General features: G+C 38.0%; 1 protein-coding gene across 1 annotated transcript in view; it reads right to left on the minus strand.

The window, feature by feature from the left end:
• Positions 1-16,102: 16,102 nt before the first annotated feature.
• XKR4 (XK, Kell blood group complex subunit-related family, member 4) overlaps positions 16,103-19,641 on the minus strand; it is a 674,599-nt gene continuing 671,060 nt past the window's right edge. Inside the window, exon 3 of the mRNA XM_006871847.1 lies at positions 16,103-17,049. Within this exon, the coding sequence (XP_006871909.1) occupies positions 16,103-17,049 (947 nt within the window). The remainder of the gene's footprint in view (positions 17,050-19,641) is intronic.

Genomic DNA, 19,641 nt, shown 5'->3' on the forward strand with positions numbered 1-19,641 from the left:
AAGGATATTCTGATACCCATTTTATTGGAAAAGTATTTATTTTGGAACTAGAAATTAAAAAGAAAAGCCAGAGAAGTCCAAATTATTTTTTGGCTCACTTACTACACTCTATTTTTAATCTTTAAAAAACACCATTTATCTTAAGTCTGGTATGGCAGCAATTTTTGTGTGTAAGAACAAAATAAATGCCTAACTTAAATTCATGTTTTTTTGTTTTTTTTTTAATTAACACCATGCATTAGTAATATTTAACTGATCTGAACATTTAAGGCTTGATATCCCAGTGTAAAATGATATTTTAGAATTCAGAAGAGATTATTTTGAATATGCATATGTCAGCTCTAGACACATGATTCTAAACCCACTTACTATGATAAACTTCCTGCAACATTATTTCATATTTTTAAGATCATGCAAATTCCTTTTCAGAGGAATATAATTACTGAATGAGGGCACAAGGATCATATTGATTTACACCAACTTTGTCTCATGAAGCACAATTAAAAACATTATCAGCATTGTTGAGTATAGTTCATGGGTGTATTCTAACTTTACAATATTGTCTCCATGATGCAAAATTTACAAATATTTATAACATAAAAACCCTATGGTATGTAGCAATAGTTCTTCTCAAGACCAAATCTTTAACTAAGAGAAAACATGTCACTTTTGGGGGAAGTTGGACAGGTTATTGCCAAAGTTTCCCCCCCATTATTTTCCTGACCCCTAACTGTACTCACATCCATGCACCTGTAAGTACAAATGCATATCAGTATATAGCTGAAGCCTTGAAGAAAACACTTCTCTGAAATATCAAAAATGTATTTATAATGTGATGATAACGCAATTTAGGAGTTCCAGGCAGAAAGAAGGTTTTACATTACTGGGTGAAAAGGGAGAGAGGTCCCATTTTAGGGATACAAAGTAATCTCAATGTAACTAGCACTAAATCTAGTCTTACCAGTATTGATTTTAAAAATTCCCTTCAGGTAGTAGAATTTGAAGATCATGAAGTGTGACAATTATTAGTACTGAACTTCGGTATCATGCAGGTGTTCTGGAAAGTATCGATTGGAATCAGGCATGCAGACTGCTTAGGCAACAGGAACAGCCAGGTTGTCTGGATATATTTAATAAACATTTAATAAATTCAGTTAGGCTACAAGGAGAATTGTTATTCTATACAAAGCCTCTCAGTGTCTATATGAACTGAATCAATTTTTTTCATTAAAAATCTGGTAACAAAAATTCTCCAAAGACTTTTGAAAGAAAAGTGTGACTTTCATTAAATGACCAAGAATCACTGCATTCTTTGTTTGGTGTTATTGCTGTTGTATTATGAAGACGATTCCAATTCCTACACCACAGTTTATTTCCTGCCAGGCACACACTTCTCATCGGGGCTAATACTAGTTATCAAGTGTGGGAACACTAATGACAAAGCATTTTATAAACTTCAGTTAGCACATCTTCACAACGCTGCTATGAGGTAGGTAACTAAATAGTCTATTTCTTAAACATGTGGGAAAAATGAGACCAAGGAAGTTCCCGAGGCTTCAGAAATCATCCAGGATTAGGACTCGGGTATATTTAGGTGACAGTATCCATGTCAGATCAGGCAACCTTGCATTCTGGCAGGAATCTATTCCAGAGCATGAAAGGATATTATTTTATAGAATGTATTTATGCTTGTTGAAAATAGTATACCAGCACAGGAATTTCTGATTTTCTACTAAACCATAAATCCTATTCAATTATGACATAATAAAAGATAACAGAAAGAAAATATATGAATTTTCATACTTGCTAATTAAGGGCCACCTCTTTGCTGTTATTTTAATTAAACATTCAAGTAAAAATTCTGTCAATAACAGGAAGGTAGAAATATTTAGAAAAGGATTCAGTGGGTTAAAAGTTGTAGGGAAAGAGGTAAATGAAATAAAATTGGATTGATATGCACATCTGTGAAAAAGTGTTACAGCTCACATCGTATTGGCTGTAATAGGTGTGTGATTAGCAACCACAGTTTGGCCTCCAAAGAGTGGCTACAAAACACAATTAGCAAAAAGTAATGAAACCACAGTAGTTGGAAGCCCTTGCTACACAGATGGAGTATACTTTTGATTTTGGAGAAACTTTTGTATCTAATGGGCAGTTGGGCTCAACAAGAAAATGCTGTCTAAGACAAGGAAAGGGAACCCTAAGTTGACACTAAATGTAGAATTTGACACAATACCTAAGAACTTACAAAGCATTTAGATTTTTTTCTGAAAATCTTCTTGTGATCTTTACATAGTGGAGAATACCTTTCAATGCTCTACATGTCTGTTTATAGGCAATGCCTCTAGCAAATTATTTTGTTTAAACATTTTAAAATGAAAATTAGTCTGAATTGCTTGCCTGTTTTTCTGCCAAGCTTCAGAACAGCAAATGAGGTAAGCCACAATTTGAGAAATTTCATCTGCTCACTATCCATAGCCAAACAAGAAGTAGCAAGATCAACTTCCTAAAGTTACAAGGAAGAAACACCCATGAATATGAGTCAGTACATGCATCTCAAACTCCCTTTCTGGGAAGTGGATTTCCCTTTGACATCTTTTTCTTTTTTTTCTTGGAATTCGAAAAGTGACTTCAAAAACCAAAAACAACAACAGAAACACACTAAAAAACACCACTCATATTCTGACATGCAATAACCAATTCATGATTGTCTATCTGGCAATGACATTAAAAAATTCACCATCTCCAATATGTATTTTAATTTTAGAGAAATAGCTCTTGCATCTAATGACACCATAAAATCCTCCATAAAACAATTTTATTGAATTCAAACCAGCATTAGGCTTAGAAGGTATAATAAATGCTTAAAGTGAAAACTTCTATTTGTAAATTGGTATTTTTCTTCATCAATTTAGCCTAGTAGATATTGTGAAAGATTAGATTACATGAAGAAGAGAAGAGAATTATAGAACCTGCAAAAGATGGCAGAATGCTGAATAAAAAGGTTACCAAGGAAAAGTCTGAGTGGCAGGCCTTCAGAACTCTCCCTTGGTTGGAGGTCTGGCTAGTCCATCCATGTTTGCCAAATGTAAAAAAACCTAACAGCAGTTGCTGTGCACTATTTATTTCTCTTTGCACACCAGACTTTTGTCAGCAAAATATCAGCAATAGATCATGGCACACAAAAAGTTAAACTCCATTACCTATAACACCTGAACAATTTCTATCTAGACACTACCAGACAATCAGGTGAAAACCTGTATGATTCAAACATCTGGATTTTTGCAGATATCCTGATGTTTGGTATCCTGAAGAATAACTTCCTATTTGACCGAACTATTGCTTCAGTTTTCATTGAGTTATTTGCACTCACGTGGGCAGCTTTCATTTAAAAATAGTTTCACAGTGTCTACTTTGGTTTAGGGAAGATCAGCAATCATCCTGAAATTCAGATGTTGAGAATGCCTAAATTAAAAGAAACTTTGACACGAGTAAAACTCAGAGCTTTGAGTCTTATGGTTTTGTCTATATTGAAAATGTTTTTCCACTCCGACCATACAGAGAATTATTCTCATAAGACTGATTTTTCTAACTTAGGAGTAGAGATACAGACTAGGTGGCTGCTGGAATCAAGGTCCAAAATATTTTTAAAAGATCAGCTAATTCTTGTAAACCTGGTTTGGTGAGTAAACAGAGAGGCTCTTGTGCTATTATGATATATATACAGTGAAACAATGCATAAGGCTATCACAAACCTGAATCTCATTATTGTGAAAACAAAGGAGAATTAAATGGTTCTTATTCTACAAGTAAGAGTGATGTATGATAACTTACATGTTTCCTCTTATAATCCATCAGACACTTCTAGGATATAGAAGATTGTAGGATCTAGAACACTGCAGGATATAGAACATTGTAGGATATAGCAGCTTTGGGGTCAGTGACCAGGGAGAATTGCCATACCAGAGAGTTCCTTTATGGACAGTTTGTCTCAGACACAGGTATGGACTTCACTATCGTCCCACTTTTGCACTGCCTTAGCATTTTTAAGTGGACACATCCATTTTCACAGTTATAAAATGGCAGTGGTTACTTTAAATCTCTAAAGAAGCACTAGTGGCATAGTGGTTATGACTTGGGCTGCTAACCTCCAGGTCAGTGGTTTGAAACTACCAGTCATTCCAAGGGAGAAAGATGAGGCTTTCTGCTCCCATAAAGATTTATAGCCTCGGAAACCCTATACAGGGTCACTATGAGTCAGAACTGACTGCATGGCATATCACCACCACTACCACCACCACCTTGAATCTCTGCTCTTTAAGAAGGCCAAGGCTCCTGAGCAGCCACTGACACGGATCTCTAACCTATTAGACATGCTTGTTCGCTCTTACTCATGACCCTTATTTAAGAGGTCCTTATTGCCTCTATGGCACCACAATCAACCAACTCATTCAACATTTCACAGTATCTTTGCACCTATTTTGATTTTGGAGTTCAGGAACTTAAGATTTTCTGTAGCCTGTAATCTTTCACTGTCTTAGAATTAGAAATGAGTCAGATGATAGTAGATTGTTTTATACCATAATAAACTTACACTGTTTGTGCCAAGGGCTAGTTATGGAAAATGACTTATCAGAGGAGGGATTGTAGCATGATGCTGGGGCCTGTAACTGGGAACGTCATTCAGTAGTAACTACGCTCTTGGTGCATCTTGGAATTAACCAACAAGGTTATGCCTTATAGAGGAGAAACATCTTTGAAACAAACAATGATCCATGCTTTTTTTCTTTCTTAAGATCGCTTACAGGATAAATCTAATGATGTTCACCTAGTCATCTAGGGTTAACTCCTAACATTATTATACCAAAAGATTAGACTGAAAACTGTACAAGGTCATATGGACACTTGACTCTCCTACATACCTTGAAACCATGATTTGATATGACTTCACTCTTAACCTTGCAGCTCAAATCTTTCTTAAAATATACAATTCAAGTGAGTTCTGATATTTCTTTATGAGTCTCCCTGTCTACTTCTAAGAAAAAATATGTAGGCATTATGAATGTCAGAATGATGATTTTACTGCTCTTAACTGCAAAGTCTGAGCAGTAATACAAGAGCTAAACCCACATACAGATATGTCTCAGTTTGGGACTGCAATGTCATCACTCAGGAAGGCAGCAAGCAAACTCAACAGCTACACCAATGCTTACATCCATAGTCAACACTCATGGAAGCAGCAATCAAGAAATCAAGCGATGCATTAGGCAAATCTGTTGTATAAGACCTCTTTGAGGGGTTCAAGAGCAAGATATTAGTTTGAGGACTAGGGTGCTCCTGACCCAAGCCATGATATTTTCGATAGCCTGATATGCATGTGAAAGTTGGACAATGAATAAGTAAAACCATAGAAGAATTGATGCATTTGAGTTAGGGTGTTGGAGAAGAATATTGAAAGTGCCATAGACTGCCAGAAGAACAAACAAATCTGTGTTGGAAGAAGTACAAGCAGATTGTTCCTTAGAAGCTTTCCTTTCACCAGCCCCAAGCCTCTGATTCAGATCAGGGAAAATCTTTCAGTCCAGGCTTAAAAACCTTCAGAGATCCATTTCTTTTTGCATGTGAAGTTTACTAGAAAGGTTGGCTAGGGAAGTTGAATGATTCTTTCAAAGAAGTATATAAAATGCTGAGACTTCACCTCTCATACTTTGGACATATTATCAGGAGGGACAGGTCCCCAGAGAAGGACATTATGCTTGGAAAAGTGGAGGGTCTGTGAAAAAGAGGAAGACCCTCCAATGAGATGGATTGGCACAGTGGCAGCAGCAATAGGATCAAATGTACAATGATTGTGGGCTGGCATAGGACTGGGCAGTGTTTCATTCTGTTGTATATGTGGTCACTGTAAGTTAGAACTGAACTGATGGCACCTAACAACAACACTTATGAAGATTTTACCTCTAGAATTGAGTTAGCAATTCAATTTTTACCAATTGGTTATTACCATGCTGACCATGGTACTCTCAATAAATGAAGTGAGGCAACAAGTGCTTTCCTACAGACCAACCAATAGACAGATGACAATGATTTTTTTTTTTTCATTTTCAAACATCAATTTGAGTCCTGGTGTGGTACTGTATGATAAGTACTTGACTGCAAGCATGGTCGGTGGTTCAAATCCATCAACCACTCCTCGGAAACCCTTCCCAGGGTCGCTATGAGTTGGAACTGACTTGACTGCACTAAACAACAACAAAGCAAGTACAAATTACTCACTGCCCATCTCTCAGCTATGCAAAGCCCCAAGGAGTTCCTCTACTTCCCCCCCCCCCACCCCCCCCCAAAGCTTACTAGCTAAACCAAAGGAGTGGGTGAATCTTACTGACATGAGTGATGAGAAACTGGGTCACATGGAATCACGTGTTCTTCTCTCCGGAGATCTTCAACCTGGACACATGTAGCAAAACACTGAACACAGCAATCCTTTCCTATTAACTTATTAATGTTTGCTCACAGTGCCCTAATTACAATATCACAAGACAAGAATTTGCAAGATTAAAGTGTCTGTTGAATTTATTAACTGCAAATCACCTCCAGTAAAGCTTGACAAGTTCCAAGATGTTTCTGAAAAGGAAAGGGAATCAATAGCATCAGCAATATGCAACTTGGAGACAGCAAGGTTTGTATTTCTGCATGTGAAGGGCTCTCCACCCTTTTCTTTTCTTTTCTTTTTCACACCAATACAGATAGCTTTCCTTTACAAGCCCCAAGCCTCTGATTCAGATCAGGGAAAATCTTTCAGTGCAGGTTAAAAAAACCTTCAGAGATCCATTTCTTTTTGCATGTGAAGTATATTAGAAAGGTTGGTTAGGGAAGTTGCATGTCTGGTTCTTTCAAAGAAGTATATAAAAAGGTCATTTTATGACTAGCTGACAGGTGTCCTCTGGTTATGTAATGATTATGATATTGCTCTAAGTGTGGACAGAACAAGAAACCACAGTGGAGCTCCCTAGAAAACAACAGGGCAAAGGGGAATGTAGCAGTGTCAAACACAGGCAAACAGCAGTGTTCATTTTCCAGAATGGCAAAGGATGGGAATGCCAGTGTTGATTAAAATAGATTCTTCTGGTTTGATATTAAAATAGGCATTTCTTATTGTGATCAAACTCTAAAATATATTTTCAATACATTTTAGGACTTACTCATAAATGAATTTACTTAAAAAAAAAAAAAAGATTTGAAGCAACTCCATTGTGGAGTGCCACTCGTTAAGCTGTTGTTAAGTGCCCTTGAGTTGGTTCCAACTCATAGCAACCCTATCTAGGGTTTCCGAGGACCAGCTGGTGAGCTCGAACCGCCAACCTTGCATTTCGAACTGACTTTGTAGTCCAGTGCATTAACCCACAGCGCCACACCAGGACTCCAGCAATGCCACTTGAACAGCTAAATTAACTTAGACATAACATCTCCATTTGTTTATCTTTGTAGCAATTAAAGGAAATAAAAACTTGATTAATTTCATTTCAATGCAAATTAAATGGTAGTGAGATGAGAGCGCAACCACCTTAATTTGGTAGCTGAACTGATAATAAAACCTCCAAACTTTACATTTCTCTGAAATTCTCATCTCAAAGTAGGCATCAGGAGTCAGCCTTCAAAAATAGTACAAAAGAAAATTTCGTGTGGGTACTACACTGTTAATATTTGTTTATCTGTTAAATTAATCTGTTTTTGTTTTGTTAAACATGATTTTTGCTCTGCAAACAACATGTCTGTAACTACATGCTCCTTCTAGCCTAGTGCAGTGGTTAAAACAGTTGTCATTGTGTTAATGAACATGCTAAGAGTGTTGCTGTAGCTGTTGTTGTCAAAGTGCCTTCAAGTCAGTTTAGAGTTTCCCCATAGTGACGCTGTTGAGGGATTTTGAGGAGCTGCTGGTGGGGTTGAACTGCCAACCTTGTAATTCAAACTGACCTTACGGCCAAGTGCATTACCCTGCAGCACCACACCAGGACTCTGGTAATCTAGGAAGTCAGAAATCATAGTGTGGACCTAGTAACATTATTAGCTCAGCGGCTATATTGATGCTGATTGAGAACCACCACAGAATTCTTTGAACTATTCTGTACTTGTAAAATATAACATGCTTTCTTCTCTCTTTTTTTGTCGGCATAGAGGACACATGGGTTTATAAAATCTCTGACCAGAATTTTTCATGTAGAGAAAATTACCTCTACAAATTAATGGTTGGCGGTTCAAGCTCACCAGCTACTCCTTGGAAACCCTATACAGGGTCGCTATGAGTCAGAACTGACTCGATAACACTTCAAAACAACAACAATACAAGACTCAAACCAACCATTCATTTTGGAATGAACTCCAACTCCTGGGGACCCAGGTGTGTCAGAGTAGAAATGTGCTCCATAAGATTTTCAATGATTGATTTTTTTTTTTTGAAAGTAGATCAGCAGGCTTTTCTTCCTAGACACCTCTGGATAGATTTGAAATGCCAATCTTTGGGTTAGAAGTCAAGGATTGTACCACCCAAGGACTTGAAACAAGTTATTTTTAAGCAAACTCACATTTCTGGCCATATTACAGGAGACACCCATGGGTAGAGCTGGTTGTTCCCACTGCTCAGATGGAATGTAGCTCAAGTCTGCTCTTTAGAAACAGGAAATGTGGCTTTATGGTGGCCTTCACATTGTAATGACTGGGACATAAGTATTTTTCCTAAATAACTAATGTCCTGGCTCTTTTCATTAATTTCAGTGTGTGAGAGTGAAGAAGGTAGCTTTCCAGAAATCTATTATAAAAATCTTCAGAGATTTTGGAAGGCCCTAATTTCTGTTTTTCTCAGAAAGAAATTCTCAGGAATATCTCCAAAATATATGCAGAGATCACTACTTTGAGTCAAATACTACATGTCAAGAGAATATTGTCATTTTCTTATTGCTTTTTGCCCTTCATTCAAAGATGTCTAGTATTAGAGAAGCATAAAAATAGGTTATAAAATTACTTTTCCTTTATAGGCAGCCACTTATTGTTGACTTACCTTTATATAATCTCCTTATGCTTATTTTTATGTGTGGCAATGAAAATATTACAATTTTGTTGTTGCTTTGTGATCTTGATTTAAAAATGCCTTGTGCTAGGCATTAAAAACAAATTACAACATTACTTTTCTCTTTATTAAAACCAAATCCACTGTCATCAAGTCAATTCTAATACATCGTGACCTTGTGTAGGATTTCGGAGCTTGTAAATCTATATAGGAGCAAATAGCTTCTTCTTTCTACCATGGAGTGGCTTGTGGGTTTGAACTAACAACCTTGTGGTTATCAGCCCAATGCTTATCCTAAAGCACCACACTAGGGCTCCATTTTCTCTTTATAGGCAATTATATATATGTATACACACACTATATAAATATATATATATATTTGTTGTTGTTGTTAAGTGCCGTCAAGTTGGTTTCAACCCATGGTGACCCTGTACAGGGTTTCCGAGACTATAAATCTTTACAGGAGCAGAAAGCATTATCTTTCTCCCACGGAGCACCTGGTAATTTCAAACTGCTGACCTTAAGATTCGCAGCCCGATTTGTAACCACTATGCTACCAGAGCTCATATATATATATTCTGCATATAGAATACAATGGAAGAACCTGCAGAGTAATTTGTATTTGTCACCAAATGTAGTGCAGAGTAGGGCCATAGGGTCCTGGTGTGGCACGGTAAAAGCACTGGTCTACTAACCATAAGGTCAGTGGTTCAACTCTGTCAGACACTCCTTGGAAACCCAAACAGGGTCGTTACAAGTAAGAATTGTTTCAATGGCACTTAATACCACCAGCAACAAGGCAATTGGAGGGGGCAGGTGTCTGGAATGACAGGATAGCATTTATCTGCCTCTTGTGAATTAAAGAGTTAGAGTAAAATTTAGATACAGTTGTAGAGACTTCCATATCTCATCACCGACTTCTTTATTTTTAACTTTTCATTTTGTAAGACATCTTTGAATTTTAAAATGATCTTTTAAAAACATAATCATGATACCATGATTACATTTTTCTCCTAAAGCCCTGCCAAATCAGGAATAGATTCTGGCGGGAAGATATTCTTTGTCTTCTAGGAGTTGCACTTATTACAAGTTGTGCTCAATTCTCAGTTCCTCTGGTTCTTAGCTGTAAGATGCAAATTACTTGACATCTCTGAAGTTAAGTTTTGTCATTATCTGAAAATGTTACTCAACTCATAGTGGTTTTTAGGATTAAATGAGATAATCTATATGAAGGTCTTTAGCATCACACCTGGAACACGATAAGCTTTCAGTCATGATAAGCTGCTATCAATAAGTCAAACTGAAACTATAAAAAAATAACCAGAGAAGAAATTTGAGTTTTTTTCTCATTTAGAGAATATTTACACTATGTCAGTATATGATGGAAACCTTTATGCAAACAATTAAGTTGTTTTGAGGGGTGTGGCACTGCAGGTTAATGCATAGGACTGCAAGGTCAGTTTGAACCTTAAGGTAGGGGGTTCAAGCTCACCAGCTGCTGCTTGGAAACTTTATACAGGGTCACATGAGTCAGAATTGACTCGATGGCACTTAGTAATAACAACAGTGACCCTATAGGACATAGGAGAACTGCTCCATAGTATTTCTGAGACTGTCAACTTTTACAGAAGCAGCCAACCTCACTCATCTTTCTCCCAAGGAGCATCTGGTGGGTTTGCACCACTTACCATGAGGTTAGCAGCTCAACACTGCACCACCAGGGCACCTTAAGCTTTTCATATTGGGTGGAATGCAGACCACAAAAGGCTGACTGAAGTTTTACATTTCTGGACTGTATGTGCAATGCAATATAATTTTTATTCTTTCTCTAGTGGAATATAGAGGAAGAGATTCTAATGGGTAGTAAAGAGCAAGATGCCTTAAACCCTCAAGGGCAAGAGTCTGAACCTCTGATTTCTGTGGGCACATGGCTGTAGCCATCTTACTCCATTTGGCACTATGACAGGGCAGCAAGCTGCATGGGAACAACCTTAATTGCTACAATTAGCAAAATTAAATGGCTCATTGTTCTTCTGTAAATTGCATTCACAGTCCAGAGTTTTACTTTAGAATGAGTAATCATGCTGTGATTGTTTATCACAGGCACATCTTGAGTATTTCCATGTATCCATTTTTAGGGCAACAACTGGACAGAACATATGTGAATAGAGAGCTTGGAGTTCACATCAAAGCTCAACTCTGTCCTCGGGAGGTGAGTGAGGAGAGCAGAAGCAACTCAAATGCTAAAATAAGCTGATGCCTTGAAACAGGCCAGGGCAAGATGGAAATTGGGGCAGGAGGGTAGCAGTGGCTAGAGTGACCCATTCTTGCTATTTTTAAACATGTGGCTTCCGGTGGGGAAGGAGGAAGAAAGATGGCAGGATGAGTGACCAGCTGGTAGAAGCCTAAGTTTTAATGATTTTCCAAAGTGACTTTGGATTGCTGCAGAGAATTGAACCTGAGCTGATCTGCATCTACCAGTCGATGCAGTTCCAGAAATGTCTACCGCAGTCCTGCTGGGTTTTCACCCATGCACCACAGCAGCCCTGAGCTGTATTTCTGAAAGACAGTCTGGGCTATTTTTAAAAAGGCTTTAAGGAGTTCTCCTTTTAGAAACATAAAAATGCAGGTGTTGTACCCAAGCTTCATATAGAACCAGTAATGGCTAATGGCAAAGATGTGTGAAGAATACAAGGGGAGCATATATTTAGTTTAGAAAATGGTTCATTAAGAAAAACAAAATCTCTAGATTCCTGTCTAAACATTGTGTCAGAATGAGTTTCCACTCAGTGGCATTTGGTACATATAAAAGCAAATGTGTGACCTCACACATTCCTGGCTAAGGCACCAGAAGTTTTCTTTGCTCAATTCAGTCTGTTCAGAGAAAGAAACTGTGAAATGACTCAAAATTCTGCTACCCAGATGCTTAACAGAAGAAATCATTAAGGAGAAATAAAGCTTATTCAAGCAAACCAACCAAACCCATTGACACGGAGTCTATTCTGACACACAGAGGCCTGTAGGACAGAGTAGAACTGACCCATAGGGTTTTCAAGGCTATAATCTGAATGGAGATATCCTGGTGTGGCACAGTTGGATAAGCACCACAAGGTCAGCAGTTCAAACTCACCAGCCATTCCTTGGAAACCCTATATAAGGTCGCTACAGTTCAGAACCTACTCAATGGCACTTACCAACAACAAGGCTGTCATAGCTTTCTCCTGTTGAGCAGCTGCCTGCTGCGTTTGAACCAACAAACGTTTAGATCTTAAACTCTAAACCATCAGACGTCCTTACTCCCAAAGCAAAATAAACTGGGCATTTTTTGAAATATTTGGTAAACATATTATGCTCATTACAGGTAGTAGCTATAGAATTTGACCATTATACATTTATATTTGAATTATCTTTGTATTTTATCTTTTGCTAATACTTGAATTACATACTCTTGCCATCTCATTTAAGATAATTTATTTCATTTAGTGTGTGAACAAAATTACCATAAATGAATAATAACTGATGGTCTACACAGTCAACATTATTGAGCTAGACAATTAATTAAGTAGGACTATGCAAAAGTTTGAAGAGGATTTAAAGGACATAGTCATTTTGGGGGACCAAACTTTGACATGGAAAAGTTATTTTTCCATATAAGAAACACTTAATCTCTGTAAAGCTCATATATATATATATATATACATTTACTTTTTAAAGTTTGTGAAAAAATGGAATTAAAAGATACTGTTTTTTCCAACAAGACTTTTGAAGCCATAGATACTTATTTGGCTTCAAATATCTATTAATAATGATTTAATATGCTTTCATTTTAAAATGTCAGTCTGAAAGTTTAAAAAAAATACATTTTTCATTTAGAAAATTTCATGAGCCTGTCCAAAAATCAAGTATTAACAGGCAGATCCCCCTATTAAAGGACTCAAAGTGAAGTCAGACATAGGAAACCTGAGTCCGCAGTAAAGAATATTTATTTTCAGAATTTCCAATTTGTATGATAAACATAGCTAATCCCCTTTGGATTCTCCAGTTACTCTCTGTCGAGGGTTTGATAGCAAATTGAAAATGAAACCTTAAGAATTAAAATAGAAATAGAAAATCAAACTTTGTTCCTTTGTACTTGACGATGTCTTTTGAATCCTAATACTTTAAATTCTCTGTTATCTGTATATTTAGAAACCAATCAAATTTATTATCACAATGGCAGTGCTGTGCTCTCAAAATCATACAAGAAGGATTGAATCATGATTTTGTTGTCCTCTTTAAAAGAAAACAAAACTTTTTCTTTTGATTTGAGTGCAAGTTTACAGAACAAATTGGTTTCCATTCAACAATTCATATACATTTTGTCCATGTTTTAAATTTTAACTGATCATCTTTTTTTAAAATTTTTTGGAAATTGGTAATTTACAATATGGTGGAGATGCCATTTTCTGACCAAGAAGTTATTACTTTGTAAATCCATTGTATCTTTCAAGTATATCCAATAACAGAGTATTTAGAGTATTTGGGAAGTCACTGAAAAATTTAAAAACTCATATCAGCTGACTACCATCTTTACCTCCAATACAAACTAGTATGGCATTTTTTGCTTACACAGTACTTATTTGGACTTTTAACATGGTAATTTAGGGATCAAGTTGAGAAATAATTTAGAATTTCCATGATTGAAGACTGATTGGACCTGTTGGGTTTTGTGCTGAATGACATTATTGTATTATCATTGAATCAAAGGTATAGTTCTACTGGGCAATTCAATTTCCAAAGATTATCATATAAAATATTGGAATTAATGAAGCTAGAAACTCATGGTTCTGTATGAAACAAAGAGTTTGCCAAAATCATCAGTTTTCCATCTAAAATTGGGGTGGAATGCTTTCACTGTGTGCTGAGAACAACATCTTCCTGGGCCTTCACTGGTGGCTACATCATCTTCCCACATTCAACCAAAAGATTATTTTTGACTGGAAGTTTTGCTTGAAGGATCAAGTCATAAAGTACTATGAAAGTACGTCTACTGATAAAAATTATTTAAATTTCAAAAAATTGCTCTGGGGCTTTGTACCAAAAGAAGTCTTGAAGGTTGAGCCCAGTACCCCTTTCTGCAAATATCATCATGGGGCAGTCTCTGTGTTATGTACTCATTACAAGTGGTGACAATGGAGTTAGCCAGTCCAAATAACTGAATGATTAAATTAAGCTGACTTTCCCCCCATCTCTTTTTGGTGACTTGACAAATATTGGATTTATCAGTTGGGTTAAAATAAAACCAGGGAAGGCAGTTTAAGACATCTTTCACTGTGGTCAGGTTGGTCATGATGGATGGATGGAAGTAAGCATTTACATCTTTGATTTCCTGGGAAACATTGGCCAGTCTCAACAAGCCCTTTCTAGGTAAGCGAATTCTGTCTTCACCTGATATTCTGATAGCACCCCTGGCCAGGTTCCTGGGGCACCAACACTGCAAAGTCAAGTGATCTCGTAAGAAACAAGTGCTTTTAATCTGCAGTGGCAGGCAGATGGGATTTGTGGACTAGACTCTGCCATCCCAAGTAATTCTGATGCTTAAAGTATGATGCTGAAACAATTCCAGGTCTATAAAAAAAGTGATGATACTATATGTATACCCTATAGTTTTTATTACAAAAATATTGAAATAATCCATGAGTTATTCCACTCTGCACCAACTATAAAAAAATACTATCAAAGTTGACCGGCACTTTTAATGCAACAAAAAGCACCATGACGGGAGGACACAGAACAGAAAGCAGGGTGATGTTTACTTGCCGTACGGAGGTATTTGAAACCCAGAAGCTTGTAAGAGTGCAATTTTACAAATAATTCAAATACGTACACATTTGAGCAGGATACAGTTCAAAAGAGTGTTCTCATAGCATATTTCAATGCATTTGTCTGCTCATACTTACTAATATGTGTCCCAAAGCCTCTAAAAGACACATCAGGTTGACTGTGGATACGGGGAAATGTCTGTGTTCAGTGGAGAACTTGATTGTTCATTCTCACATCTGCTTCTGTGAGGCTTAGTCCTTTTGGCTTCTGTATCTATCTTGCAGGTGCTCAGTGTTTGGCACTAGAAAGGTATGGTAATGTGTTCTCTTATACCGCCTGCCTGTGTTCCCACAGAGCTATGCATCCAGCATCCCAAACTGGATCCTGCTCCAGTTGGGTCCATCCTGTGGCTCTGACCTGTCTTTCCAATGGGAGCTGCCCAAGCACAGAATCAGACTCTCTTTCTGCCATTTCCCCACTCCCTCTTTATGCATTTATTAAATTTTTATAACTGAATACTGACTGAGTCATGATTATCATTTCATTTACATCATTAAATTGGCAAGCTCCTTGGTCTTATTGAAAGCCATAAATGTGCTGCATAGGATTTCTGTCATAAAGGATGATCCCAACTGAAAATGTGAACTAAAATATAAATCCTGAAATGTGTAGAAAACTAACCATTCCCTCAATTCGAATACATGTGTAAACACACTTGAGTTTGCTGTCCATCGGGTAGACTTTTCACACATGGAATTGTTTCCAAATGAGAAAATATTTTATGAATTCTTTATAAGCAGTACTTTTTTTTTTTTTTTTCTGGAGTCTTGAGTGATATATTTTCTCTCTCCCTCTGTCTGTGTTCCAGAGCCTTGCATCAAGAAAAACCACCTAAGCTACTTTGACAGAGGACTGTTTGTGTGTGTGTGTGTATGTATGACTGAATATCTTTTTATTTAAAGATCAGTTGAAAGACTGTGCAGGAGAAGTTTGGTAGCAACAAGGAGTCCTATGCTGGGTTGTTTTGTCAGGTGGAGTAGCTGAGGCTCTTAGCACTGCTGTTTGGACAGGAGAGCAGCAAAAGCCAGTCAGCTTCAATGGATCACACCAGTCATGATGACAGCTAGACTGAGACTGTCACAGCTGGTTGCCCTACTCTCTGATGAAGTTTCATTATTGCCACAGCCCGCTGTCATTCTTTTACTGGACTTGGTGGCTCCTACAAGTTATTCTTCTCTATAAAGTGGTTTCATACTCCAACCGCTCCTGAATAAGGGCATCATCTTTGTACTGCAACCTTGGAGGAGACGGGGAACATTCGAAAGCTAAAATGGCCTTTCGTAGGCTTCGGTCCAAAACATGCCTCTCCCATGCGGGATACCTGTTTCTGAACAGGTCAATCTTAATGACTGATTCTTCGATTCGCGGGAGGCGAGATGATGGTGTGGATGGCGCTGTCGGCCTCACCTGAAAGACAGGTGCACACCCATCCCGCTCTGCAAATTTCTGATCCCGGTCACTGGCCACACTACGGTTGTTAGAGATGGACCGTAGAGTGCTTGTGGCCACTTCTGAAGGCAGAGTGAAGGCAGCTACTGGGTCCTCACAAGCACAGCTTGGTGACTGCCCAAACCTGGGTCCATTGGGGTGAAAGAAGGCATAATACATCAGCATAAAAACAACACCAGTTAAAAAGCTGCTGAATACCACACACAGGGCAGGGATGGCAAATGCATCTGCAATCTGGGGAGCCTTGTAGAGGTACCAGAGGGCACTCAAGGCTGTGTTTTCCAGAAGGATCACAAAATAGTAAATGAAGAGCCTGCAGCGTGTCCGACCTTCCTTAACATTGAACCAACTGAAGATGTAGATGATCCCCACCACCATATCGAACACAATTTCTTCCCATTTGGTGATACAGAATTCTGTCTCACAGTGGACGATCCAGAAGGTCATGATGCACCAGTGCAGGACAATGAAGATCCCAAAGTACAGCTGGAACACCGAGGCAAAGAGAGCAAATGTGATGACTCTGGCTGCAATGGTGAAGAAGTGCCAGCAAAATTGAATGATGACCGCCATGTAGCTGATGGGCTTCTTGTCATCGCGAGAGTCCCGGAGAGCCTTCTGGTAAGAAGCCAAGGCCCAAGCCAAAGACACAAGGGAGGCTGCTGCTGTGAAACCTGTAAAGGGAAACACGAAGAAATTCTGTCAAAAATTATACGTAGTGGGGTCCCCAGAAAGCAAGTAAAGTGGAATTGGGAACTTTGGACAGGCTTGCTGTAGCCTCAGGGAATGCTCAGACATGTATTGAACAAAACACTCAAGGTCCTAACCAGACAAAGATGTCATGGAGCTAATGGGAATACCACATGGAACCATTGTGGGATCTGAAGAAAGGGGGTGGGACTTTAACTGTGTGCATTTGGTGTGAATACATGAAGGAGGGGGTTTTGTATGTTGTTGTTAAGTGCTGTCGAGTAGGTTCCGACCCATAGTGACCTTGTATAGGGTTTCCAAGGAGCAGCTTGAACCACAGGCCTCCCTGTTCAAGTGGACTTTGCAGTCCAGTTCATTAACCAACAGCGCCACACCAGTAGTCTGGGTTATCGAACAGAGTTGTTGTTCTAAGTTTGCCACTTATTAAATGATGATTTCCAAAGTTCCCTGCCAGCTTTGAAATTCAGTGACCAAAAGGAATAAATAACTACAGGAATCCTGATGGGTTAGCTGGTCTACCTGTCTGCTTCTAAGCAAGATTAAATATAATTTATTCACAAAAAAGGTGTCTACATAATATGCTTGAAAAGTTTCTTGTATTCTCAGTGTGCAGTTTGTCCTAATATCACCCAGCACTCTATCTACAGCTTTTGTGTGTCCTGTACTGTTCCTTAATACCTGATCCTTAGAAGAAGTAGGGACACTCTACCGTTCATCTTATTCTTTCTTCAATGGCAGGTTGCACTGATATAACTTCAAAGAGACTCAATGCACTACGAGCTTGCATTCGGGAACTTTATCAAGAGTTACTAAGGTGAAGAATGCTCTGGTGTGCTTTAAGGCCTGGATCTACTTTAATCATAACCAAGGTATACTATAGTTTTTCTCCCCCTTTGTAAATACCAGCAGTTGTGATGATTGCCAAGTGCTTATGATGGGAGTACTACGTTTCCCTTTTGATAGGGAGAAGTTGTCACCTACGAAGCTTGGAAAATTAATTTAAAAAAAGATTCTTGTGGAAAAAGGCCACACTAATTAATTGAAAACACCATAAATCTCAGTGATCACTTTTTATATATTATCTCTTTGAATAAGGTGAATGCAAAAAAAATAATTACTAGAAAGAAAATATTTTCCATCAGCCATTTCTCATAGCGAATTCCAATAAAGTCAGCAGGACACCTGGGCATCTTACATGAGCGCTTCAGTTTTTGATTGGCCAGTACACAAATCGGCCTTTACTACAAATCACAGTCAACATTTCTAGGTCAGCTAGAGAACAGTAAACAAATGAGTTTATGGTAATATAATTCCTTTGTGGCAGAAAATAGTTACATCAATTATAAAACTCAGAAGCGAAATAAGAAGGAAAACTCTTTTTAAATGAAGGAAGAAGGCAACGGGAGGATGGGAAGCAAAAGTTGATGGAGTTATGACTCTGAGCATGATTTATTATAAATTTAGGATATAGGAACAAAAGCTTCTACCATTTCTATTTCAGTACCTTTGTGTGGCATGGAGGCCCCTCATGATCTCATTTCCTAGATGTACCATTTTCAAGTGTATAGATTCTTCACTGGACAGCTCTTTTTATGCTTTTCAGCTGTCCCCAAGTGCCCTTTCACTGCAGGAAGGTCCCTCCCACTTACACATAGCAGCTTGGTCCTTCCAGATGCTGCTCTGCACAGCACTGCTTTCTGGATGAGGTTCGCACTGTTGACCAGACTCATGCAAATAACACCAATGGCCAGATGACATGAGCAGGATAGTCAGAACAGCTATTCCAATTTGCAAAGGACAATGCTATTGAAGACTGTTTTCCAAAGCAAGTGAAACAATAATTTCAAAACCTCAAGTACACAGTGTCATAAAATCATCTTTTTTCACATGAAAAAGTTAGAACATTAGCTTTGTCCAAATTGCCCACTAATCTTTACCCCTTCTGTTGCATGTCCTAAAAGAGTGATTCAGCCTATCTTACATACTCCAGAAACTTGGTATGGCAATATTCTGGCAGCAAAAATGATTTTCTATTAGTTTTGCTTTCTATATATCTTGTTGTTGTTGTTATGTGATGTGGAGTTGGTTCTGACTCATAGCGACCCTGCACAGGGTTTCTGAGGCTGTAAATCTTTACGGGAGCAGAAAGCCTCATCTTTCTTCCTCGGAACAACTGATAGTTTTGAACTGCTGACCATGAGATTAGCAGCCCAATTCATAACCACTACGCTACCAGAGCTCTTTTTCTATATATCTTACAGTGGAAAAAATCTTTACTAAATAAAATGTCATGTCCATAATGACTGTTCTCTTTATGATTTATTTATTTTTTTTGCTTTTGCATTATTTAGAATACCGCTTGTTAATTTGATTATTGCTTGTTCTTGTTCCGGTTAGCAATTAATCTTTGTTAGACAAATATATGCCTGAGTTGAAACTACGGGATCATCTTAAAGTTAAATTAGTCCTTTAGCACTCCTCATTACAAACTTACACCTGCCAGGAAACATGGAGTTCTTTAGCTTTTTAAGCAAACAATCCCAGTTCAGTTATTT

Source organism: Chrysochloris asiatica, unplaced genomic scaffold, assembly GCF_000296735.1.
Source record: "Chrysochloris asiatica unplaced genomic scaffold, ChrAsi1.0 scaffold00176, whole genome shotgun sequence".
Taxonomy (NCBI): Eukaryota; Metazoa; Chordata; class Mammalia; order Afrosoricida; family Chrysochloridae; genus Chrysochloris; species Chrysochloris asiatica.